At 41.5% G+C, this 27,079-nt stretch overlaps 1 protein-coding gene across 3 annotated transcripts in view; it reads right to left on the minus strand.

Moving 5' to 3' along the window:
• Nucleotides 1-27,079, minus strand: part of LOC148868299 (V-type proton ATPase subunit a1-like) — a 79,299-nt gene that overhangs the window by 28,655 nt on the left and 23,565 nt on the right. For all 3 annotated transcript variants that reach the window (XM_088970661.1, XM_088970662.1, XM_088970663.1), the window contains 3 exons: nt 5,016-5,123; nt 4,753-4,901; nt 3,405-3,558 (listed from right to left, as the gene is read on the minus strand). In XM_088970661.1, coding sequence (XP_088826787.1) covers nt 3,405-3,558; nt 4,753-4,901; nt 5,016-5,123 — 411 coding nt within the window. The remainder of the gene's footprint in view (nt 1-3,404; nt 3,559-4,752; nt 4,902-5,015; nt 5,124-27,079) is intronic.

Raw genomic sequence — 27,079 nt, forward strand, 5'->3', positions numbered from 1 at the left:
AGGAATAGAAGTTGCGAGGTCAAAACAGGGGATCAACCTATGTCAGAGGAAATATGTTCTTGATCTACTTGAAGAAACAAGGTTGTTAGGTGCTAAACCAGCAGAGACTCCTATGGAACTCAATGCCAAGCTAAGTGTGGATGCAGGTGAAGAGTTTGATGATCCTGGAAGATACAGAAGGTTAGTGGGAAAGTTGAACTATCTGACCATTACCCGACCAGATATATCATTTGCTGTGAGTGTGGTGAGTCAGTTTATGCAACATCCCCGGGTTCCTCACTGGGAAGCTGTTCTGAGAATTGTTAGGTACCTAAAGGGTGCTCCAGGTCGTGGTTTGTTATACCAAAAGGGAGGAACTCTTGAGATAGTAGGGTACACAGATGCTGATTGGGCTGGCTCTATATCAGACAGAAGGTCAACCACAGGGTATTGTACCTTCCTGGGTGGCAATCTTGTAACATGGAAGAGCAAGAAGCAAACAGTGGTGGCAAGAAGTAGTGCGGAAGCAGAATACAGGGCTATAGCCCATACCACATGTGAACTAGTATGGTTGAAGAACCTACTACAGGAGATGGGTTTCTCAATTGGCAAACCCATGAAACTATATTGTGATAATCAAGCTGCTATTCACATCTCATCCAATCCTGTCTTCCATGAAAGAACTAAACATATTGAGGTGGATTGTCACTTTGTGAGAGAGAAAGTGATAAGTGGGGTAATAACTACATCTCATGTGAGCTCAAGAAATCAGTGGGCAGATCTCTTCACAAAAGGATTGTCTCGGGGAAGAATAGATTACATTTGTAACAAGCTGGGACTATATGATATATACTCTCCAGCTTGAGGGGGAGTGTTAGAATGCTCGAGTCAGGGGTATTTTGGTCATTCTGGTGTATCTTATTGAAAGTGAAATGTCTATTGTATTTGAGTTTAAGTTGTGTCCCATGTTTTATGAGGGACAACACTGTCTTTCTTGTAACTTAAGTTTTATGAATAAAAGTCAAGTGGGTCGGCTAGGAGAGAGTGGCTTTCACTTTTCTCTCTTCTAGTCTGGCCGAACATTCTTCTCCTTCTTTCTCTTTTCTTTCTTCTTCCTTCTTCTTTGCTTTAACCTAGAATGAACTAGGGTTTATTCACACTATGCAAAGGAGACAGATATGGATTGATAATGTCCAAGATGGACTTTTCTGCAAAATTTTGCAGGCATTTATCATTACATGGGACACTTCCAAATAGAATGCCTAGTTTTAGGCGGCATTGTGCTTGCCCAAATTGCTTTTTTAGGAAAGTCAAGAGAGGGCTGCTCGGAAGAAGCCAAGTCACAAGTCCTTAGAGAACAAAGTACAAGAGAAGGTACTATTTTGATCGGTGCCTAGATTCTTTGGTCAACTCTATTCTCATCCAAGAATACCCCATCAAGGAGCTGTGTTAGAGTTGGCCGAGTAGGGGTAACTTAGTCTTCTTCATTTTACTTTAAGTGGTGACTTGGCAATATTGTTTTATTTTAAATTTCTTGTCCCATACGTAAGTAGGGGCATATTTGACTCTGTACCCTTAATGAATATAATAAAGGGAGAATGACCATTCAGCCCAGTGCCAGAATTCATAGGCCCAAAGTACAGTTGGGGTAGGTGCCAGCTCGGAATTTATGCCAATTCACGGGTGGGTATGGGTGCACAGAGTGTGGGTTTTTGACCTTTTGAATGTTTATAGATTTGCAGTGGAATTCAGAAATCTGCATTAGGCCTTTCGTACTTTTCCATATAATAAAAGGTTATAGTCGACTAGGAGGGTTAGGGTTTAGACTCTCTAGTTTGACAGATCTCTCTCTCTCTCTCTCTCTCTCTATATATATATATATATATATATATCTGTACAGAACTTGTTTGAACCATCAAAACAAGCTGAAACAAAAATATAACCTTAGAGGTTTCATGGTCTCTAAGTCCCTTCTGAAATCCTAGGTCCCAAGAAGATGGAGAAGATCCTAGGGCCACAAATTGAGAGATAGGTATGTTTTTATAATTTGAGATGGTATGAAGCCAGAAGTCCACTACAAATCTTCCCAAAACTTAACCTGATTCCCCCTCCCAGGGTCATATCTAATAAATCTGAGTAAACATTCAAGATTTTTATGGACTTTCCAAGGGTATTAAAGGTTATCTCTTATGTCTACCTTGGCATCCCACCCATGAATGCTTTTGATTAGAGAGTGCCACAATTTGTCAGAGTCAATGGGATATCTTATTCCTATTTGTATTACCCAGACCTAAACCACAATCCTAATGAGATGATACTTCTTGTTTTCTTCCCACCAAAAAAAAACTTATTGTCTTCCCCAAACACGCACAAATTTTTACCAGTGCTTTGAACACGGAAAGAAAGCAAACAGAAAGGTTTGAACACAGAACCCCTTATTTGCTAATATTGTTCATTCATTCAAAAAGATATTTTTAAAAGACAATTAAAATTCTAAAATCATTTTTTGTAGGGATTAAGAATTTAAGACCCTAACGTGGATTTATTTGGGCTTGCCTCAATGGGCTTGGTACAAAGGCAGCTTGAAGAATTAGGAATGAAAGATGTTTAACATCATATTATTTATTTGAAATAATGCAATTTGGAAAGAAATAACGAAATTGAAAGTTTGACATGCTTGAATATGTTTTATATGCTATTTTTTTATTTTATTTTTTGCATTTTTATATGTTATGTTTATGTATTTTAATTTTAGGTTTCTTAAAAAAATTAGTTTAAAATTAAAGTTTGATTTTTTTAATTAATACTACTTTTTATATTTTCTTAATTTATTTTGATTTTTATATTTTTTGCAATTCTTTATTTTTTTTTTATTTTGTGCCTTGCTTCAGAAAAGGTGTGCACCTCACCTTGCACCTCAGGCACAAAATGGCCTTTGCACTTTTAAAACACTGGTAGCATATTTAGTTATTTACAAACCAATGATTAAAAGAACTAATGTCTTTGTGCAAAATGCATGTAATCATTTCAGGAACAATACCAAGAATTGTAGAAGCAAAAATCTTTTATTTAAAGCCCAATATTTTTCTGGTCTAATTCCAATTGTAATTTTTGTTTCTAATGAAAAACAAGGGAAAATTTCCTTTAATTGGAGTATGAGAAAACATTCTCAATTTGTATTTGAAAGTATGAAACAATGCACTGTAAGGCATATAGAACTATTTGGGAAAACAAAAAAACCTAAGCTTAAGAAGTATTACCACTTATAGCTCAGTCCTGATAAAAACCTTCTAACAATCTAGGAATACCATGGAGATGTTTTAACTAAAAATACAAATAAATAAAATACAATATATACATGAACAAATTTTATAGTAATTTTCTTCATCGTGCTATTTCAATGATACAAAAAAGAAAACAAATACCTGAGAACCAAGTTTATTCTCACGAGCAATTAGAATTATTGCTCCCAACAATAAGCATATTCCATGTCCCCAGTCCCCGAACATTACAGCAAAAAGAAATGGAAATGTAATAACAGTATAAACAGCGGGGTTTGCTTCTTGGTACCTAGCAACACTGCAAAAGAACATTGCTGTCTTAACAATTTGAAGAATTGAGAGCTACAGAACTAAAATCAATAGAAAGGAGCAGTAAAGTAGTTTTCTATGAAACCAGATTTGCTCCTTACACACTTCACATCAACCTCACAGCATAGTGCAGCCATGAATGACAACATACAAGTACAGCGGGAGATGTTCCCAATGCATGGCTGGAAGTGCTGTGAGGTTGGTGTGAGGAGCAAATCTGGATTCATTTTCTACCAAAAAAGGACAGCACAAAGTCTCTTCAACTAATCATCAAACATAAGCATTTAAGATTGAGTGCCATGTATAGCAGATTAGACCAGCTTTTTCAAAGCTGAAAAAGAAAGGTTTTGTGTGCTGATCCATGCACATTGATATGGGCTGTTGATCAGTCCATCCAAGCACCAAGCAGGTTTGCAATTCCGGTATACTTCCTGAAATAGGAGCAGAGAGTAACCAGGCATATCAGCAGGGACATGCCATTTCGGTCACACAAACAGTAGCCTTCATACAGGAGAAAAACCTGCCAGGTAATAAAGGAAGAAAAACTCATCCCAAATCCCCAAAACTGCTTTCCACTCAGCAAACAGTCACTTTCTGCATCTTCAGAGAAGTGCTCTGGAGTTTGAATTAAACAGCACCTATCCAAAGTATTCAAACTTCATGTACTCGGTGGTGACAACTCCATCAAACCCTGAATATAATAAGGTTACTGCATGTACATATTCTCATTTGTCCCTAAAAAAATTGCTCTTGCTCCCCAGCATTTTTTCTCCATTTGGTAATTTTAGCATTGATCACTTAATTAATAGTGCATGTTCTTGATGATTCACCGTTATTCTCGGTCTTCACTAATATCACATTTGCTGAAGTATATGCCTCATCTATCAACTCTAAACTTCTGCCCTAATTACCCAGTCAATTGGATTCAAAATTCAGTCCATTTATATACAACTTGAATTACCAAAATATCCCTTACCAAATATTCTAACCTTATTTCCAGAATATCTTAGCTAGTTTTCTCAGAATTCAGAAAAAAAAAATCTCAAAACCTACAAAAAACATAAATCTATTTTACCATCCTGCATCAATGGTGCTTCAATTTCAAGATGGCCTTTGCTTGGATTTTAATGCATACAAATACTGTGTCCATTAGAAGTAACAGCTGCAAAAGTGAATAGCATACCCATATGCATCAACAATTTCCTGAAAGGCATTCGTAAAGCAGTTGGTTCTAAAATATGTAGGTGGTGATTCCACAGCATCCATCACATGAAATATTATCCCCACTTGTGAGTTGCTATCAAGTGTTGCACGTTGCAATACATCGTGAATCTGTTGCATGTCAAAGTGTAAATGTTCTAGAGAAGTACTGAAATACTAATTAACATTTTATGGAAAATCTATCCACCAAAAAAAGATCAACAATGGTAGTGATGAAAATGTTACCTGAGGCTTTGAAAATATAGGGCACCACCCTTCTCCAACTAGACACTTCTTTGTAACATCAAAGTTCAGCATATTCAATGTATCATATACAGCTTTCTCCTTTCTTACCTATTAAGAAATGGTAAATTGATAAGGGAGCTTTCAATAGACAAAATGAAAAGAGGATTCACTGTAAAAATATTTGATTTTTTTTTGGGTAGGAAAGAAAGTTCACTAAAATTTAAACTGTAAGAAATGCTGCACAAGAAGACAAAACCAAGACCGAAAGGCAATAACCATAATAAAATTAAAATAGTTTTAACCAAGAACAAGGCCCCATCTTCAAACTGCAGCACTAGCTAACAATTTTTTTTAAGATAAAATAAAAAAAAAATTATTAGAGAAAAAGGAAGAGGAGATTACAGCAGGGCGATAAGGAATCGCCCAGCAATAGCAGGCCCAAAAACAACAGATCTGCCCTAACAAAGCCCCTAAAAACAGAGAAAAACCTACAGACATACCAAAGCACCTTAAGAAGCAAACCCATATCCAAAAACAAATATCACAACAAAATCACAGATGTCCCTACCCCCAACCCCTAAAACAACAAAAACATGCCATAGCCTGAATATCCCAGAAATCCAAATTCTGACAGAAGATGCATATGAAAAAATATCCTGAAACCAAACAATCCAACTAATGAAAAGATCAACTTAAACTTTATCCATTTCTCATCATGCCTACTGTCTAATATAGAGATCTCTTGTCTCATCTGGGTAACTTTCTTTATCTTTCTCCCTTTCTTTTTTAATTCCGCTCCATATACTCCTGGCTTCAATCTGGCAAAAACATTTGAAACTTGTCTCTTTTGATTGGTTTTCTGTTTTCTAAATCTTCTTACTGCATTAGGGCATTTCTCCACCATCGTAGAAACCTCCCCTTGAGTATAAATTTTTTCTAACTCAAATATGGCGTTCTTCTCAAACAGTTGTTCAGCACTCAGGTCTTCTATACCACTCCCCTCCTCTACATCTCCAACTATCATAATCTTCCAATTTCCTTAGTTGTCCCTGAACCAGAATCTTCCGCCCCCTTAATCTTCTCTTTAGTCTAGAATCTCGTCTCTTCCACCTCCCTAAAAGTTTACTTTGTGAAGTCCCCCCCCCCACCCCCAAGAAGAATAAACCCAACAATTTACTGACCTTCACCCCTGTGTTCAGCAACCTTTCCACAGATTTCTGTACCCATTGCTCCATCCTCTTCACCTGATTCTTCATCCTCTTGCAAAGGTCTGGTTCTATATTTTTGTCTCCTTATACAGATTCTTGATAAAGACTTTCTTTTCCTTATCCTCTTCATCAATGGTCTGGACTTTCCCTAAAGACCTGGAGGCCAACATTTTCCAACCCAAGCCCTATCTGAACTTTGCCCCTCTCTCCCCCTCCTCCATGTACATTCTCCCCCAATCTGTTCTCCCTTCCACCCTCTTTTTTTTTTTTTTTCAGGTTCCAGCTCTTCCAAAATCTTGATGTCATCTTCTTCAGAATTGTCATCTTTTTTTTGTGAAAACTTCTCCGGCTGAGTCCACTCCATGACCTTGAAATCCAATCTTCCAATACAGCATCCCTTTTCTGATACCTTCCTCGTACCTGGTTCAATCCCATCAGAGGGAGCCAGAGTTCGTAAGCCTAAAGAATTGCAGCAGTCATCGAAACTTTCGTTGTTATAGGGAGGCTTCTCAGATTCATCGTTTTCAATATTAAGAGGAGATTCACTGGGATTATCCGACGAGTAGCTAAAAGACCCCTGAAACCCACCTAGTTCAAACCACTCACCCCTAGGATCTGAACCGTGTTGTTAGAGTTGTTTTTTTTTTTCTGCTGTTAGGGTGCTGTCAGCATGTTGTTTTCTGGTTTTAATTATTTTATTATTAGGGTGTGCCACCAGGGGCATGTTTGTAATTTTCTTTTCTTTTAATTGCTTCTTGCTATTATAAATAAGAAGCTGGGCACCGCCAGCAAGAACTTTTGACTCTCAAACAGTTTTCTTTCCCTTCTCTTCCCTCCTCTCTTCTCTCTTCTCTCTCTCTCTCAGAAAGAAAACATGGTATTATCAGAGCGCAATTCTGGGCTATAGAGATCCTTTCTCTTCTCTGAATCACATTCATTCCCAGTTTTTTCTTGATTTCTTGGACAGTGAAGGCAAGAAACCCTAATCAAACTGGTCAGACCACCCTGTTACTGTGTTTTCTGGGTTCTTCCTTGGTCGTAGCACCAAGGTAACCCTAGTAGGAGAGGGCCAATGCTGTGAAGGCTTCCTTTTCTTTTGGCTGATGCTGTAAAGGCCTCTTTTCTGGGTTTGCACCTTCATACAGGTGCTGTACAGGGGTGTATGATCCCCTTTTGTCACAGGTATGTGCTGTAATTAGTTGGTATGTGGTCCTTTTAATGGTTGGACTGTTGCTGGACTGTTTCTGTGGTCTCTTTAAATTACTAGACTGTTGCTGGACTATTTCTGGGTTGCTTCCGGGCTGTTTCTGGATTGTTTAATTGCTGGACTGATTTCAGCAGTGCATTTTTCTTTTCAGAAGTAAAAGTTTTGGTGTTTAGTACCCTGAATGTGACTGTGAGAGGTAGTAGTTGGGTGGGGACTAGTCTTGTGCACCTGTGGTTCTGTTTTCTGTTGCGTAGATCTTCTCCATCAATGGAAAATGATGATTCTGCTTCATCCGGGGTTACATCAACCTGTAGTACAACTGTTATGAGAGTTGAGAATATGATGTTTCCTATGCCGATTACCCCTTTAAATGGCCTAAACTACCTGGAGTGGGATAAAGGTGTAAAACCTTGTGTAACAGCAAGGGGAAAAGCTGGTTACATAAATGGAAGAGTGAAAGAACCCAAGAATGAGACAGCTGAACATGATAAGTGGAACCAAGAAAATAGTATGGTGATGTCCTGGCTCCTTGCAGCCATGGAACCTGATGTGAAGAAGAACTTTACTTGGTTAGACATTGCTAGTGAGATATGGGAACAAGCCAAAACCACTTATTCTGAGCAAAGGCACTATGCCAAGATTTTTTTATCAGTAGCACTATGCCAAGATTTACCAACTACAAGCTGAATCCTCAACCTGTAAACAGGGGAACCGTAGTTTGTCAGCCTACTATTCAGCCCTTACTTCAGTATGGAAGGAGTTGGATCACTATCAAGCTATAGAAGTTGATTTCTCAGCAACGAGTTTTTGCTTTCTTGCTGGGACTAAACCCCGTATATGAACCTCTTATCGTAAAGATTTTAGGGAGTAAAGAGTTGCCTTCAGTTCAAGAGGTGTATGCCTTGGTTCAGTCTGAGGAAAGTAGGCAGAGTGTGATGGTTACAACTGAGGGGGAGCAACGGGTGGCATTAGCTGCAATGGGTGGTAACAATATGGGAAAAAAAACCAAGAAGGTTGATGATAAGGACAAGTTGTTCTGCACTGGCAGCTCCATGGGAGGCCAAAGTGGGCTGTAAAGAACCAAGAACAGGGTAAGGTGCAGGTAGGGTTGTCAATGGGTTGGGTCAGACCCGATGGACCCAGACCGATTGGACCGGTTCTGGTTCAAGAATTTGTCTCGATGGGTCGGTTCCAGGTCTTTAAAAAATCTTGATTACTATCGGGTCAGAACCAGGTCCACCTTGTCCTGAACTGATTTGGACCTGACCCGACCCTATATATACTATTAAATAGATATATGATTTATGTTATGTCATATTTAAATAAGGTGGGGCTAAAGGTGTCATTTCAGTGGGGTTTCTTTCAAAACCCTATCGAAATGCTGCCCCCCCCCCCCAATCAGCTAACCCTTTTCGCTTTTGCCTTTCTAAAGAAGTCTTCATTCACAGTTTCACTTAGTCACTCTTTCTCTAAGATTGAATCTCTTCTCAGTTCTCTCACTCGAAAATCGAAACTTGAAGCACATCGATCGAAAGCTACTGGCTGGTCCGTCTCAGTGGTCACACCGTCTGGAGAGGAGAGTGGAGGCTGCCCTGCCGGCTGGAAGTACATCGTCTCACCGCCTAGTTCGTCCATCCAACGACCATCCATCAACAATAACTCAGTAAGTAGTAACTCCCACTCCCTGTGTTACCCAATGATCAATGACAAACTGAAAGTCCAAAATGTTGATTTTTTATTGTGAAATCTTCGATCTTCCTTCATTTAAATATTTTGATTTTTTTTTATTGTTAAAATGTTGATTGATTTTTTGAGTGTCAAAAAAACTGAAATGTTGCATATTGGATTTTTAATGGGCGTTTGAATTAATGGGTGTTCATCTTGTTTATGGAGTTATTGTGAATATTGCATTCTTTATAAATTTTTCTAATATTCAAACATACGAGAAAGAAGGCCTAAGACTGTTAACACCATGAAAAAAGAGAACAGAAATTGGAAAAGAAACAAGAAAAAAAATCACTGCTATGACTAGGTGTGAGCAAGAAGCATTAGCCTCCTAGTTCCCGACTAATCTAAACTGATCCTACTTTTAGTACATGCATCACACAAGGTCTGGGTCTACATCTTGAATTACAAATTTTAAGAATCAGGTACTGATGCAAATATGAAAGCAAGGAAGGAATTCATAATCGGGTCCATCGGGTTGGACCCGATTATCCCAAGAACCAATCAGTTCGGTTTTGGGTCCAAAATCACAAACCCTATAGGGTCTAGGTTGGTTCCGGGTCCGTGGGTTATCTTATCAGTTCCGGGACCAGTTCTACCTGGTTCCGACCCAGAACCGACCCGTTGACAGCCCTAGTTGTAGGGTTAGAAGAAGCCTAATACAGCACATAATGCAGCAAATGTGGCAACCCAAGATACTCAACCTACTGGGGTGTCAACTGGTACTGCCCAGGAGCACTTCAATGGTTCTGACCCCAAGGAGGATATCATGAATTCATTTCATAGTCATTTGGAATCATATGGTAGGGCCTTGCGCCAGATGGACAGTTCAGTTACTAGTACCCCTTTTACTTCATTTGCATCTACATTAGGAAATGCAGCCTCTAGCTTCCATGTCTCCACTACCACTGATTCCCCCTGGATCATTGACTCAGGCGCCTCTAACCACATGACCAATAAGCCACACCTTTTTCAGTCTTATAGCCTTTTGTCAGGAAGGGATAAGGTGAGACTCACAAATAGATCATTCTCCTCCATTGCATGCCAAGGATCAATATCCTTTCCTCATGGACATAACCTAAATAATGTTTTGCATGTCCCTCAACTTCCCATCAATCTGCTTTCCATTAGTAGTATCACAAACTATTTAAACTGCAATGTAGCCTTTTTTCCTGGTCTATGTGTTTTTCAGGATCTAACTTCAAGGAGGACGATTGGTAGAGGAAGCTTAGTGGATGGTCTCTACACTCTTGACAACAAGGTTGGTTTCTCGGTGTCATCCTCAGAGTCGCATAGTCAATCAAATAGGAGTCAATTTTTTTTGTGGCATAATCAGTTAGGTCATGTGTCTTTTGAAATAGTGAAGTCTCTATTTCCTTATTTATTTTAAGTCATGTTCAGTGTTAGATTTCCAATGTCAAACATGTCAGTTGAGCAAGCAATGTAGAACAATATTTCATTCAAGTAATAAAAGATCAAGTTTCCATTTCCATATTGTGTATTATGATGTGTGGGGGCCTACTACTATAACTTCGAAGGACGGGTACAAGTACTTTATCACATTGATTGATGATTTCTCCCACTATACATGGGTATTTCCCATGCATAGTAGAGGCGAATTTCCAAAGATTGTGAGAGATTTCTAGAGGATTGTGTTTACACAGTTTCATGTTGAAATTCAATTTTTTCAATCAAATAATGCAAAGGAATATTTCCATTGTGAGCTCAATGAGTTCTTTGCTTCTCATGGATCCATTCATAGAAGCACATGTGCAAAAACACCACAAAAAAATGGTGTTGCAGAAAGAAAGAACAAACACCTCCTTGAGGTAGCACAAGGGATGACGTTACACATGAATGTACCAAAACATTTTTGGATAGAATAGATGTTGTACTTGTTGCTGCTTATATCATCAACCGCATGCCCTCCAGAGTGTTGAACTACAAGTCCCCTCATCAATTGTTATTCCCTCGTCTCCTTTATTTTCCATTCCCATGAGGGTGTTTAGTTTTCGTGCTTTTGTCTATGATTTATCTCCATCTCATGGTAAGTTAGACCCTCAATCTATTCCATGTATCTTTCTGGGGTATCCCCCCTCTCAAAAGGGTTACCGATGCTTTAATCGTGTTGGTCATGAGTTCTTGGTCTCTATGAATGTCTCCTTTTTTGAGTCTGAACCATTCTTCCCTGCTTCTCCTCAAGGAGAGAGCGTAGAAGAGGAGAAGCAAGTCCAGGTCCGTCAAATCTCTTTTCCTTCTATTTCGGATCCTGCTCCTTTTCATGTCTTCCAACATACACGCCATAGATATTAGCAATGTAACAAAGATGTGGAGCAATCATACACTATTGCACCTATTGATACCCCGGCTCCCACTTTGGTTGTAGATGACCTTGACATCCCTATTGCACAAAGAAAGAGAGTCAGGCCATGCACTATCAAACACCCCATTACCCAGTATGGCTCCTATGATCACGTTTCCCCCTCTTACCATGCCTTCCTATCTACAGTTGATAGCATCCCCATACCCAGAAATGTTGTTGAGGCTTTAAAATACCCTGAATGGACAGATGCTATGAAAGAGGAGATTAATGCCCTCCATAAGAATTAGACTTGGGAGTTGGTGAATCTTCCAAGAGGGAAAGAGCCAGTGGGGTGTAAGTGGGTGTTTACAGTGAAACACAAGGCGGACAGGATAGTTAAAAGGTACAAAGCAAGGCTAGTAGCAAAAGGGTACACTCAATTCTATGGTGTTGACTATGATGAGACATTTGCTCCAGTAGCTAAGATGAACTCAATTTGAGTTCATCTATAATTGGCTGCAAACCTTGATTGGGAATTGCATCAACTAGATATAAAGAATGCCTTTTTAAATGGCGATTTGGAGGAGGAGGAGGTGTACATGGTTCAGCCCCCAAGTTTTTGTGCCAAAGGAAGTGAAAATAAGGTGTGCAAGCTAAGAAAGTCCCTCTATGGTTTAAAACAATCTCCTAGGGCATGGTTTAGTAAGTTTCATATGGCGGTCCAACAAGTAGGATTCAAACAGTGTCAGTTTGATCACACTCTCTTTGTGAAGAGATGTCAAGAACAGGTTGTTGTGTTGATAATGTATGTGGATGATATCATCATTACAGGAAACTGGAGCTCATAAATTCAAAAGTTTAAGGCATTCCTAACCTCTCAATTCGAAGTGAAACATCCTAAATTACTTTCTTGGAATTGAAGTTGCCCGCTCAAAATTACAAGACACAGGCAAGTTAGGTGCAAAGCCAGCAGATACTCCTATGGATGTTGACCATAAACTGGGTGATTGTGATGGTGAACTTCTAAAAAATGTGAAACAATTTCAAAGGTTAGTAGGAAGGTTGTTTTATTTGTCCATAACGCATCCAGACTTTGCTTATTCAGTTGGGGTTCTAAGACAATTCATGCATTCCCCTAAGAGACCACACATGGAGGCAACCGAGAGGATTCTTAGGTATTTGAAGAAGTATCCTAGAACAGGTTTGCTATTCAGTAAACATAATCATCTGAAGGTGGAAATCTATACAGATGTTGATTGGGTAGGTGTTGTGGATGATAGAAAGTCCACAAGTGGGTACTGCACATTTATGGGAGGAAATCTAGTGACATGGAGAAGTAAAAAACAAAGTGTAGTTGCGAGGTCAAGTGCTGAAGTGGAGTATAGAGCTATGGCACATGGGGTGGCCGAAGTACTTTGGTTGAAGAATCTTCTAGGGGAGCTTAGGGTTACTGTTCACAATCCTATGTCCCTTTACTGTGACAGTAAGGCAACTATAAACATTTCCAACAACCCTGTCCTACACAATAAGACCAAGCACATTGAAGTGGATAAACACTTCATAAGGCTCCATTTGGTTTGTGGGATGGTGATGAGAAAAAGGGAATATTCCAAAAATATTCCCTTTTCTCATTTGTTTTGGGGGAAAGAGGGGGATGGGATAAGAAAAAGGTGGGACGTCAGATCCCAAAATCATGGATTTGGGGTCGCACCAAAACAATGCGACCCCGGTGGAAAAACGCGAGAAAATCTATCTCCTTCCTCACTCCCACATGCCTCATCCATTCGATTGGAACTTGGTATTCTTCTTTGTCTTCCTCCTCCCTCCCGCATGCCTCATCCATTCGACTAGAACTTGGTATTCTTCTTCGTCTTCCTCCTCCCTCCCACATGCCTCGTCCATTCGACTAGAACTTGGTATTCTTCTTTGTTTTCCTCCTCCCTCCTGCATGCCTCGTCCTCTGTTGCGGTCTCGAGCTTCGCTGGTTTCGATTGGTGTTGTGATAGCTTTGAGCTTCACTGGTTTCGCAAGCCGCTACCGCATGCCTCGCCCATTCGCTGGTTTCAAGAAATAAAGAATGTGGCAGATGAGTTGTCACTGCCAGTAGTCGGAGAAATAAGGTTGCCGCTGCTAAGAGCTGCAACGGCAGTGAAAAGGGAGGAAGAAATAGGGACAACGAATGTGGCAGGAAGTCAGATGAGGGAGGAGAAATAGAAAATAAATGAAAGAATGGATGGAGAGACGGAGAGAGACTGAGAGATCGGATAGGAGAGAGATCGCCGCCACCGCTCCTCTGGTTCGAACAGTAGATTCCCTCCAATACTTCGGTCCTTCGGTCCCTTTTACACTTTCCCATCCCATCCCAATAAAACCAAACAATGTAAAATTAAATTTTTATACTTTCCCGTCCCACCCAAATCTTCCCATAAACCAAACGGAGCCTAAGGGAAAAATTGGAAAAGGGAGAAATTTGTACTCCTTATGTCAACTCCAAGGAGCAATAGCTAATGTTCTCACAAAAGGGCTTCCATACTCACGGCACAATGAGTCGTGCGACAAGTTGGGCATGATAGATATATTCAGCCCAACTTGAGGGGGAGTGTTGTTAGAGTTGTTCTTTGTTTCTATTGTTAGGGTTCTTTCAGTCTAGGGTGTTGTCAACATGTTCTTTTCTAGTTTTAATTATTTTATTTATTATTAGGGTGTGCTGCCAGGGGCGTTTTTGTAATTTTCTTTTCTTTTAATTACTTCTTGCTATTATAAATAAGAAGCTGGGCGCCGCCAGCAAGAACTTTTAACTCTCAAACAGTTTTCCTTCTCTTTTTTTCTCTTCTCTTCCCTCCTCTCTCCTCTCCTCTCTCTTTTCTCTCTCTCTCTCTCCTAGAAGAAAACAAAGCACTCTCTTTTCCTGGTTCAAAGTCTAGCCTAATCAGGTTAGAAATCAAAACTGACATTATACTCACCACCTCCTTTTGATTCTCGAGTTCAACATCCCCTTTCCCAAAAAACATTTAAACATTGGAACCTTTTGAGGAGTGAAAATTATTTGACCCTCCCTTTGCCTCTTCTTCTTCCAAGCCTATCACATTAAATGAACATCTCTTTTCCAAACCGTCTGCCACGTGGTCTGTGCCCTACCTCGTCAGCTTCATCTTCAACCTCTCACCCTTCCCCCCACAGCGACGCTTCGTGTTCCAACGCAATCTAGATCTTCATCCAAACTCCATCTGAGAAGACATCAATAGATTGAGGAACTTCATCCAGCTTCACTCCAGCAATTTCCACCACTGTGTGGCAGAAATTTGAGATGTTACAGGATATAAGCATCCCTCCTATCACCAATACTACCTTCTCTGGCACAGGTTTCTTCCAAAGATTAAAAGGGAGCCCAAACAATCTAATAGCAAAGGCTTCATCATGAAAAACCTTGCTGTTACAAGCGGCAGTCCATTCCTTCACCAGAGTGACACCCAACTCAGTTTCTAACCTGACAAAATCCATTGTTTTTTCTTCAACTAGCAAAATTGCTCGCCTTCTATCAGAAGGGAATATCATAATTCCTTCCATTTGAAGTTTCTTTTTCAGCTTATCCAAAATAAATCCCCAGTCTGTAAACTCCCTCCTTCCTGCTTCCAAAATCATTCTTCTTTCCCACCCTTCTCCACTTCCTTCCAGCATCAACCTTTGCACTTTGTTAACGCAGCTTACATTTACTTCTTGTTCTACCTCTTTATTTTTATTACTTTGGTAGACTTCTCCTCTGGATAAACTATTGTCCTTCAACATCAGATATTCTTGCAGCATCTGAGTGACCAACCTCCAACCCGTCCCCTGAAAACAAACCATTTGTCTTCTATTGCCTCCAAAAAGACCCTGCAACAGCCACAAACCAGCCCTTTTGGTTGTATTTCAACGCCGCCTGGTACCTTCTTGCAGCTTCCAGCAAACCCATCCAGCCATTTTTCTTCACTGAGAAGAGTGCTCCATCAATGAACCCCTTCAACCATTGTGTAGCTTCTCCTGTTAGAAAAACCGTTGCCCTTCCTTTTTCTCTCAATTTCAGAACTGAAAGGTTTTTGCACTTTCCTTCTTCAAAAACCAACTTCTTCATTTCAATCAAGGTCTCGACTCTCCAACTTCTCACTAGAGTCCCCATATCCAATATTGCTTCTTCTCCTACTAGCTAGGATAGTCAAGAACCCAAACAAGGTGACACTCCATTTCAGCCTCTAGCTTTGTACCTTAATGCTTTGTCTTTAGTGGATGACTTCCAGAAATTAAAAAAAAAATCACATGCAAATTGAGTATACCCCTCTTCTTTGGACATAAATCTCCATGCAACTAGGCTACTTCAACAGTCCTTCCTCTTTGACGTCTAACTCCTCTAGATGCCCCTCTGCCTATGCCTCTTGAACCCCACCTTCCTAGACAATATAAGGATTTTATTAATTGTTACAAATTTCAGTACAAACAACCAATTTAAGTTCTTCATCCACAGAATCAGTAGGACCACCTTGCATGTTCTGCTCTTCCACTTTCAGCTACTAGGTAGTGCCCTTCCTCTAACTCTTAAAGAACGCATGACTTTTTTCTTAAGAAAAGATAACTGATTGTATTAAAGAAGAAAAACAGGAAGTACAGAGAGGATGTACAGACTACAGGAAAGGACCAACAACAGAAATTACAAAGACAGAAATCTTTCACTATACAGATTTTCCCTAAAGATGCCCGACTTAGCCAAACCATAAATCTTTAGAATTTAACTCTCTGGGAAGTCCAGGTTAGATTTACAGCCAAGGTGTCCAAAATATCTCTGGCCTCAGTCAGGTAGTGTGCTAGTCTCCAGGGACCTTCCTTCTCCCCTAACCATTTTATAGTATTTGCAGAGTCACCTTCAATGGTTAGAGCAGACCAGCCCTTATCTTTAGCAATTCGAAGAGACCTATTAGTGCAGCCAAGATTTCTGCTTTTGTAGAATCAGCAACCTCAGTTGGGCCACTAAAAGCCCACTCAATGCTTCCACCCTTCCCCTGAATACTCCACCTATCCCAACAGCTCTGGGGTTACCCATAGCACTACCATCAGTCTAAGCTCTGAATCCACTCTTGCATAGACAATACTAGGTCTGCTTAAAGATCCAAATGAAGAAAAGAGGATTTCCCCCAAGTTTCTTTGCAAATCATCCAAGTCCAAGGATCCTCTTGATTTTTTTTTGGCTTTTTTTTTTTAATTTTCTGACTGTTTTGGCATTTTTGCATTTTTGCACCTTGCTTCAAAAAGGCACGTGCCTCGCCTTGCGTCTCAGGCGCAAATTGCCCCTCTTGCTTTTAAAACACTTTCTTACTAAACACACCACATCACTGCTTGGGAAATCGTACACAGTAAATTTTCCCCCTACCACCAAGGCCACTACCACGCCATTGCCAAATGAAATCAATAACATGTTCTGGAACAACCCAGCTGTAACCGACAGGATTGAGGAAGTAGGACCAAATCTTCCTTGTTTCTAGGCAGTGTAGAAGGAGGTGATCAGCAGATTCACCATCCCTCAAACGACAAGCACAAGCATGGAGAGACATAAACAGTCTGCCTTTGTTCTTCTGAACCAAGTCACAAGTGTTGATTTTTCTTAGGCAGGCCTCCCACACAAAAAAGGAAACTCTAGGGGAATATGAGAACACCAGATCCTCTTGTATAGAGAGCTTGCATTAGAGATTCCCAGAACCAGGCCCCTAAAGAAGGACTAAGTTGAGAACTTGCCATCAGGTTGAAGCTTCCAAATACATTAGTCTGGGGTTGCTAAGGAAATGTAGACTTCACTTAGAGAAACTAAAATACTTCCAATCTCATCTATCTCTATATTTCTTAAAGGTCACTAAAATTTAATTCCTGTTAGTTCCAGAAGGAAAGAACTGGATACAGGAAGCAACAATAGCATCTTCAGAATGTAAGAAGTTGAAAAGATAAGGATAAGTTTTAGCCAAGGTATCTTCCACCCACCAAAGGTCAGTCCAAATTTTGATTTTCAAACCATTCCCCCACTTTATATTTGGTGAAAGAAATGAAAGAGAAATAGGTAGAAGAAATACCTTTCCAAGGATTTGTCGCTTTTACTTGATTCAAGTGCACCTTACTATTCCAACCATTAGCATGTCTTCCATATTTGCTGTTTATGATACAAGTCCAAATGGCATTAGTCTCAATAGGGAACCTGTTGAGACCCAAACACTCCTTCCAGAACCCACTAGGGGAGTGGAGCAGGCCACCACCCATCAGCCATTCACAAGGAGACAGAGAAGACAGGCGACAGAGCCCCAGAATTAGTTACACTCAGAGTTGGTTACTCTGCCGCCAGAGGATATTCCATCCATGTTATCTGCCAGAGTTAGTTACCCAGAAATCAGAGGATATTCCCTCTGATATTACACCTGTAGGCCAGCTATATAAGGCCATCATCATATAATGAAAGCAATGAATGATTCTCCTTTAATTTTCTTCTCCCTGAGTCCAGTTTATTCCTTCCTTCCCTTCTCTTTTTCTCCATCTTCTGTTTCAGGAGGTCAAGCTTCCCTCGAAGAGGCTTCCGAGGTGAGCGGAAACTCACCAAGTTGGTATCAGAGCCAAGTCGGAGACCAGCTATGCCGCAGACAAGATCCTCTACCATGGAAGATAGAGTCGACCAACTTGAGATTGGGTTCCACCAGGTACTGAACGAACTCAGGGATCTCAAGGTGGTCATCTCTAACCTCACCTCTCAACAACAGTCCGGCGAGACCAGTCATCCAGCAGGGGCTGACGCCTCTGCTTCCGGTAGCCAAGGAACTGGGTATTACCCCTCCGGAAAGGTCACTAAAATCAATTTTCCCAACTATTCCGGTGGAGATCCCATTCCTTGGATTTTCAGAGCAGAGAGATTCTTCGAGTACCATGAAACCCCTATACACCAGCGCGTCGCCATTGCCTCCATTCACCTAGAAGGAGACGCTATTCTCTGGCTCCAGTGGTATCGAAAAACCCATCCTCAAGTAACTTGGGCGAAGTTCACGGAAGCTCTGTGCATCCGTTTTGGGCCGACGGCGTTCGTGGATTACGACGAACTCCTCACTCGACTAAAACAGACTAGGACGGCAGCAGACTACCAGCTCGAGTTCGAAAGAATGGCGACCAGGGTACATGGATGGCCGGAGAAGGCCTTGGTGGGGTGTTTTGTGGGAGGTCTCAGAGAAGACATCCGCCTGGAAGTGAGAGCTCTTCGACCAGCGACAGTCATGGCAGCGGTGGGTATGGCTCGCCTGCAAGAAGAGAAGATCGATAGTATGTGCAGAACCAGCAAGTTATCCTACCCAAATGTGAGGGTTCCCCAGCGGGCCGAACAGCAACCCATGAAACAAGTTGGGGATTCTCAGAAGCCCATTTTGCCCAGGCCCACTATGCCCTTCAAACGCCTCTCGTGGGCTGAGATGCAGGCCCGAAGCGAGAAGGGCCTCTGTTACAATTGTGATGACAAGTTTGGACAGGACCATAAGTGCATAGTCCAGCGAGTGTTTCTCCTTCAGACAGAGGAAGAACCGGAAGGGACCGCCCCAGAACACGTAGAAGACTGTGAACTGATCTCATATGAACTTGAACTTGTTGGAACCGAGATCTCCTTACACGTCCTCATGGGCCTCAACCCTCTTCAGTCCATGCGAGTAGAAGGAAGGTTGGTGGGCCGATCTGTGATGATCTTGATTGACAGTGGCTCTACCCTGAATTTCATCACTTGTCGATTAGCAAGGCAACTAGGTATGACTATACAACCCACTCCACTCTTTTCGATCTATGTGGCTAATGGAAGTCAGATGTTATGTGATGGTGTGTGCAAGAAGGAAAAGATCCTTATACAAGGCCACTATTTCGTGGTAGATCTCCACCCATTGGATTTCTCAGAGGCTGATATTATTCTGGGAATTCATTGGTTACGTGACCTAGGGCCTGCACTTTGTGATTGGGCCAAAATGACAATAGACTTTTATCAGGATGGTCAGACTTGTCATCTACAAGGGGTGCGACCTCCGAGTCCCCAAGGTGATATTGTAGCCTCCATGTTACGGGCCTCCAAGGATACTAGACAGCCCTAATTTATGCACTTAGGCATGCAGCCCATAGTTCCAACTTTAAACAATCAAGGCTGTGACCAACCCACGGAAGCCCAACACGAGGCACTACAATCGATACTCGATCAGTTTGGTGATGTGTTCAAAGAACCAAGCCAATTACCTCCACCCCGGGCCCATGACCATCAGATACCCCTCTTACCAGATTCTAAACCGGCCAATGTGAGGCCATATAGATACCCCTATTTCCAGAAGCTAGAAATTGAGAAGGTGGTAAGAGAGCTAATGAACAAGGGGCATATACAGACCAACACCAGCCCATTTTCATCCCCTATACTCCTAGTAAAAAAGAAGGATGGTAGTTGGCGGCTTTGTGTAGATTACCGGGCCCTGAATCAGATTACAGTGAAGGACAAGTTCCCGATACCCCTCATTGATGAACTGGTGGACGAGTTAAGAGAAGCACAGGTGTTCTCCAAACTGGACCTACGATCCGGGTATCATCAGATCTGGGTTCACCAGGCCGACATCCACAAGACAGCCTTCAGAACCCATGATGGCCATTATGAGTTCCTAGTTATGCCGTTTGGACTCACAAACGCCCCCTCCACCTTCCAGGCCCTCATGAATGACATTTTCAGACCATTCTTAAGGCAATTTATTTTAGTATTCTTTGATGACATTCTGGTTTACGGCAAGGATTGGGACACCCATATGGAACATCTAAAACTTACCCTCACCACTCTAAGGGAACATCAGTTACATGCCAAAATGACCAAGTGTTCTTTTGGACAAAAACAGATACAATACTTAGGCCATGTGGATGCAGCAGGGCGGGTCATGGCAGACCCAGAAAAGATAGATGCCATCCAAAAATGGCCCAAGCTCACTATTGTAAAGGCTCTCAGGGGTTTCCTTGGGCTTATCGGGTATTATAGGCGCTTCATTAAGGGGTATGGGCTCATGGCCACCCCTCTAACGTGTCTATTGAAGGATTCTTTCAGCTGGGCTGATGAGGCCCAACGGGCCTTTGAAGACTTGAAGACAGTAGTTTCGAGCTCTCCAATCCTTACTCTTCCGGACTTCGCCCAGCCCTTTGAGATAGAGTGTGATGCCTCAGGTGTAGGGGTAGGGGTCGTCCTGATGCTGAAGGGACAGCCCATTGCTTACTTCAGCAAGGCCCTATCAGCCGCTCACAGAACCAGTCCACTTATGTCAAGGAGATGATGGCAGTGGTAATGGCAGTCCAGAAATGGCGTACATACCTATTGGGACGCCAATTTATCATAAGATCATACCAACGAAGTCTGAAGTATATAGCAGAACAAAGAGTGCACACCCCGGAGCAGCAAAGATGGCTTAGTAAACTAATGGGTTTCGACTACCAAATCGAGTATAAACCTAGGCCCGCCAACAGGGTAGCTGATGCCTTATCGTGGGTAGAGGAGCTGGCCCAACTAACCTACTCTTAGCCCAGTTTTCCCTTGTTTGAAGCCATACGGCAAGAGGCAAGGTATGACCCACAGCTGCAGGACATTAGGGAAAAATTGAGGCAGGACCCTTCCCAGGTTGCAGGTTACCAAATTGTAAGACCAGACCTCTTCTTTAAGGGCAGGTGATTGCTCCAAATTCCAGCCACAAAACTGAACTATTGAAGTTGTTTCATGATTCCACTTTAGGGGGGCATTCAGGAGTGCTAAGGACTCTAAAGAGGCTCAGCAGCCACTACCATTGGGTAGGAATGTGCAAGGACGTGTTACACTATGTATCCGAATGCCAAACCTGTCAACAGCAGAAATACTTCTCACAGTCTCCTACGGGCCTTCTACAACCCCTCAAGATTCCAGAGAAAGTATGGGAAGACCTCTCTCCATGGACTTCATCACCGAACTTCCCCGTTCTTTAGGGAAGGAGGTTATCATGGTAGTAGTTGACCGTCTCACCAAGTATAGCCATTTCTCTGCCCTGCCTCACCCTTACACCGTAGCAACGGTGGCTGACATCTTCATACGGGACGTCACAAAATTGCATGGGACACCAAGATCCATTGTCTCGGACCGTGACCCTGCCTTCCTGAGTTCATTCTGGAAGGCATACTTCCGATTGCAAGGAACCCAACTGCACCCATCCACAAGTTACCACCCCCAGACAGATGGGCAACTGAAGTTCTTAATCGGTGCTTAGAAGCCTACCTGAGATGTTTCATAGGGGAGAAGCCCAAACAGTGGGCCCACTGGCTTCCATGGGCAGAATACTGGTACAACACGACTTATCAATCAGCGGCAGGAATGACACCCTTCAAGGCTATATATGGCAGAGAACCTCCTCCCATATTACCTTATGAATTTGGGTCGGCTAAGGTGGCAGAAGTAGAGACTCGCCTACTGGCAAGAGACGAGATCCTTAGACTGCTCAAGGCCAATTTGATTAAAGCCCAGCAACAGATGAAGGTCTACTATGACTCTCACCACCGCCCACTAGAGTTTCAGGTAGGTGATTTTGTCTACCTTAAGCTCCAACCTTACCGCCAGGTCTCAGTGATGAGACGGGCATGGCACAAGCTAGCTCCCAAATATTATGGGCCCTATAAGGTGCTGGAGAGAGTGGGCCTTGTTGCTTACAAATTGGACCTCCTTGCTACCTCGAAGCTTCACCCGGTGTTTCACATCTCACTTCTCAGGAAAGTTGTGGGGAATCACACCCCTATCTCACCCAACTTACCCCAATTTACAGAGGAAGGAGACATTTACACAGAGCCTATCAAGATTGTGGATTTCCGATGGGTTCGGCGAGGAGGGCAGGTTGTGCCAGAAGCCAAGGTTGAATGGGTCGGACTGCCTCCAGAAGAGGCCACTTGGGAACCTTCTCTAAGGCTGAATAAGAGGTTTCCCAACCTAGACCTTGAGGGCAAGGTCAGTGCTAAGGGGGGAGGAACTATTGAGACCCAAACACTCCTTCCAGAATCCACTAGGGGAGTGGAACAGAACACCACCCATCAGCCATTCACAAGGAGACAGAGAAGACAGGCGACAGAGCCCCAGAATTAGTTACACTCAGAGTTGGTTACTCTGCCGCTAGAGGATATTCCATCCATGTTATCTGCCAGAGTTAGTTACCCAAAAATCAGAGGATATTCCCTCTGATATTACACCTGTAGGCCAGCTATATAAGGCCATCATCATATAATGAAAGCAATGAATGATTCTCCTTTAATTTTCTTCTCCCTGAGTCCAGTTTATTCCTTCCTTCCCTTCTCTTTTTCTCTCCATCTTCTGTTTCAGGAGGTCAAGCCTCCCTCGAAGAGGCTTCCGAGGTGAGCGGAAACTCACCAGAACCTCCAAAGCCACTTCCCTAAAAGTGCTAGGTTCCTCTCCTTGATATATCCTAATCCGAGACCCTTAACTTCTTTAGGCTTGCAGACCGATCCCAACCAACCAAATGATTTCTTCTCTCTCCACCCCCTTCCCACAAAAGTTGAGTTGGAGCTTCTCAATTCTGTTTCTAACTTATGCCGAGATTGAAAACACTGAGAGGAAATAGATAGTTAGATTAGCCAAAAATGCCTTTATTAAAGTCAACCTACCTCCCTTAGACAGGTAGTTCTTCTTCCATGTAGCCAGCCTTTTTTCACACTTCTCTATCACCAGGTCCCAAAAATTTTGACTTCTAGGATTCCCTCTGAGTGGCATTCCCAAATAGACAATAGGCAGTTTCTCAACTTTGCACCCTAATACCTCCTTCAAAAATTCCACAAGTGTGTCACTTAAATCCCACAATGCTACTCTTAGAGAAGTTCACTTTAAGCCCTGATGCCAGATCAAAACAGGTTAGAAACTGTTTCAGATTAGTGATTATCTCGAAATCAGCTTCCTAAAATAAAATTGTACTGTCTATAAAAAGCATATGAGAGACTTGGATTGCTTCCCTACCTACTTCAAATCCCTTTAGCAGGTTCAAACTTTTTGCTTTCTCAATGAAACTGCTGAAAACATCAATTACCAAGGTGAAAAGTAAAGGGGAGAGAGGACAACCTTGTCTAAGGCCCTGACTAGCCTTAAAGTAATCTTTAGGCTCACCATTCACCAACACCCAAAACCAGGCAGAACTAATACAGCCATTTATTCACCACACCCATCTATTTCCAAAACCTTTTATACTCAAGATCTTTAGGAGACAATTCCAACCAATTTTTTCATATGCCTTCTCTAGATCAATTTTCACTACCACTCCCATGTTTGCTTTCTTGTCTTCTATCTTCCAAGAATTCATTGGCCACTAGAATAATGTCAGTCATTTGCCCTCCTTTCAAAATGCAAATTGATTTTTGGAAATTAGATCTCCCAGAACTTATCTCGTTCTACCCACCAAGACTTCAACCAGAATTTTAGAAATGCTTCCAACCAAACTAATGGGTCCAAAGTCTGTAACTTCCAAGGTGACTTCTTTTTTCTGAATTAAAGCAATGAAGGTCAAATTATTGCCCTTATTCACGATAGGTGAATGATAAAAATCATTAAACACCTCCAATAGACCCAATTTGATTATGTCCCAGCAAGTTTGGAAGAGCAGCCTAGGGAAACCATCCGGCCTGGGGGCACGGTCTCTGTCCATACTAAAAACAGCCGCCTTAATCTCTTACTCCTCAAACTCCCTCTCTAGCCAGGCCTTCTTCTCCTCTGATTAGATTTGACCATACAAAGACTTCAAGAAGTGTATCCTAGGGGTGTCTAGAGTAAACATCTCTTTGAAGCAAATTAAGATGTTCTCTACAATTTCCTCTTGGTCCACCACCTCTCTTTACCCAACCTTCAATTTGGAAATGTAATTTTTCCTTCATCTTCTTGAGGCATAGCTATGAAAAAAATCGTGAATTGTTGTCCCCTTCCTTCAACCTTTTTTTTTTATCAGTAAGCATGAATTTTATTTAAATTTCAGATTGGGAATGGTTTATACAACTTGGCGATGGGATTGATGATCCCATTTAATCACTCCTTTCTGTCCCTCATTACAAAGCAGCCCAAAATAGTTGTCTCAATGCCCCTTGTTTTGCTAGATAATCAGCTAACCCATTTTTCATTCCTTCGGACCCACTTAAATTCAGCCTCAACCTCCTTTGCAATCTCTAGAAGAGTTCTTCAACCATTTAACTCTGGATCTCAATCTTTAGAAGAGTTCTTCTCTCCTAATTACCTTTTCCCAGTATTTCCTCAGCACCTCCTTTTTCCTAAAATCATCAACAGCTAGAGTCCCATTCAGCTCCCTTTTAAGTCTAGATCATCCAGCTCCGTGATTAATTTGTTTTTTTTTTTTTTTTGATAATTGAAAATTAATTCATTAATCAAAGGGTAGCACTGTTACAGGTAAGCCCAAAGAGAGGCTCAAGGTGCAGCCTCACTCTTAAGAAAATCACAATTACATGAAAAATACAAAACTCACTAAAAGAGAGATTAAACAGTTACAAAGCTGCCCAGAACAGAGAATCCCTGTTAATCCCTTGTTTTGCAAGAGTACCAGCCATCTCATTAGCTGAACTTCTTACCCATTGGATCTTCACTGTCATATTCCTTGTTAACCAAACCACCTTCTTAAGGAGGTCTCTGAAACCCCAGACAGTTGAATCTGGATCCAGTAATCATCCCACAACAACCTGGGAATCACCTTCAATTATCAGCCTTTCTATACCAAGTTGACTTTTTAGCTGAATCCCTTATACAGCAGCTAGTAGCTCAGCTTTGGTAGAGTCTCCTAAGACAACTGGGCCTGAGAATAAAGCTAGAACATTTCTGTCCTTATCTCTCAAGACTCCTCCTATGCCAGAGGGGCCAGGGTTACCTTGGCTACTTCCGCAAAAGTTTAGTTTAACAAAATCCTCAGCAGGAGGGACCCAATCTGCAACATAACTCTGTTTTGAGGATGAAGTGCTAGCCACTGTTGACCAATTCCTCCAAAAGTCATCGAAGGAAAAGAGCTGGGCCAAGTTTGTTCTAAACCAGTGTATTGCCCTTATCATTATGCAGTCCTTCAAGTCAGAAAGACTTCTCTCCTTATTGTGGAAGATTCTTTTGTTCCTCTCCTCCCAAATAGTCCACAAAGAACCCACCTAATGCACCTCCGCATTAGACTTCCTCTTTTGGATTGCCTACCAAGGACTGAAGGTTCAAACAGCTAAGAGACTTCTGCTGGCAGCAACCACTTGCAACCGAAAAGGACAAAAATCCACAACCAGATTCATTTGTTTTTTATCTGCCCACTCTTTAAATTCATTCCTTCCCCAAGACTTTAACTTCCTCTTCAAGTGTTTCAGCTTCTGTAAGAATAAGTAACCAGCTCAACCTTCCACCCTGAAATTATGGTTTTCAAGGCGCCAAGGTGAGGCTAGGCGAGAGGGGGGCACCTTGTCACCTAGACACCTAGGCGATGGATTTAAGTAAAAAACATATATCCTAGGGCAGTTCCTTAGGTTCCATAACCATATTTCCTTAATAATTATCCATAATTTTCATAAGAAAAGTAAAAGTTCATTTTAAAATAAAGAAAATCAACATATTCATGAGAAGAAAAAGAAGAGAAGAATATTCAAAAAAATATAGGGGCTGAACCCCTATTTTTATTATAGGAAAAGAAGAAAAGAAAAGGTGGAAGACGAAGACGAAGAAGAAGAAGAAAATGTGTTGATTAGACAAAATTTTAAGTTTTTCCTTACTTATTGGTTCAGGTTTTGAAGTCTTTGAGGGTTCAATACAGCAGTTAGCAATGTTTGTGTTGATTAAACCCTAAAAAATAAGAAAATAATAAAAAGAAATTAGTATATAAACACAAAAAATGAATATTTTAGTTTAATAATGTCTATTTTATAATTATTATCTCAAAAAATTAAGAATATAATAGTATTTTATAACACAACATACAAAACTGCTTCGCAATTAGATGAGGCGAGCCTCCAAGAGTGCCTTGTCGCCTAGGCATCGCCTTGACAACTATGCTTGCAATCCTCCCACCAAGAAGCTACCTTTTGATGAAAATCCTTGTGATGTGTCCGCACCTTCTCCAGTCTAAAAAGGGGTTTCCCTCTTCTCATAATCTTATTTCACGGGATGACCAGCCAGTGATCTGAAATGCAGCGACAGCTTAATTCCTGAATTAAATTAGGAAAATGCTCCTCCCAATCAGCAGTCATCAAAAATCTATCTAGTCTGCATCAAATAGCATTTTCTTGTGTATTGAACCAGGTAAAGTTACCGTTATGGAGAGGAAGATCTTGAAGGTTATGCCTAAACAAAAAATGCTCCTCCCTCATACTTCTAGTTAACTGTCTACTGTTAGAATTCTCCCGGAAGAATTCCAACAGTAAACCCCAAGAATTCTCCTGCATAGGCCACATTCAGACCCCAAGAAAGCCTACCCCCAACTTCTAACTCAAAGACGTCAAATGTACAGTAAACCTCTCAATTTACCCCAAAACATACTCCAATTCCTCTTCTTTTTACTTCTCCTAACTTGTTAACACAACAATAACCTAGAACCCA

The sequence above is a fragment of the Nelumbo lutea genome, chromosome 2, assembly GCF_056320005.1.
Source record: "Nelumbo lutea isolate HS-2025 chromosome 2, American lotus-T2T, whole genome shotgun sequence".
In the NCBI taxonomy this organism is placed as follows: domain Eukaryota; kingdom Viridiplantae; phylum Streptophyta; class Magnoliopsida; order Proteales; family Nelumbonaceae; genus Nelumbo; species Nelumbo lutea.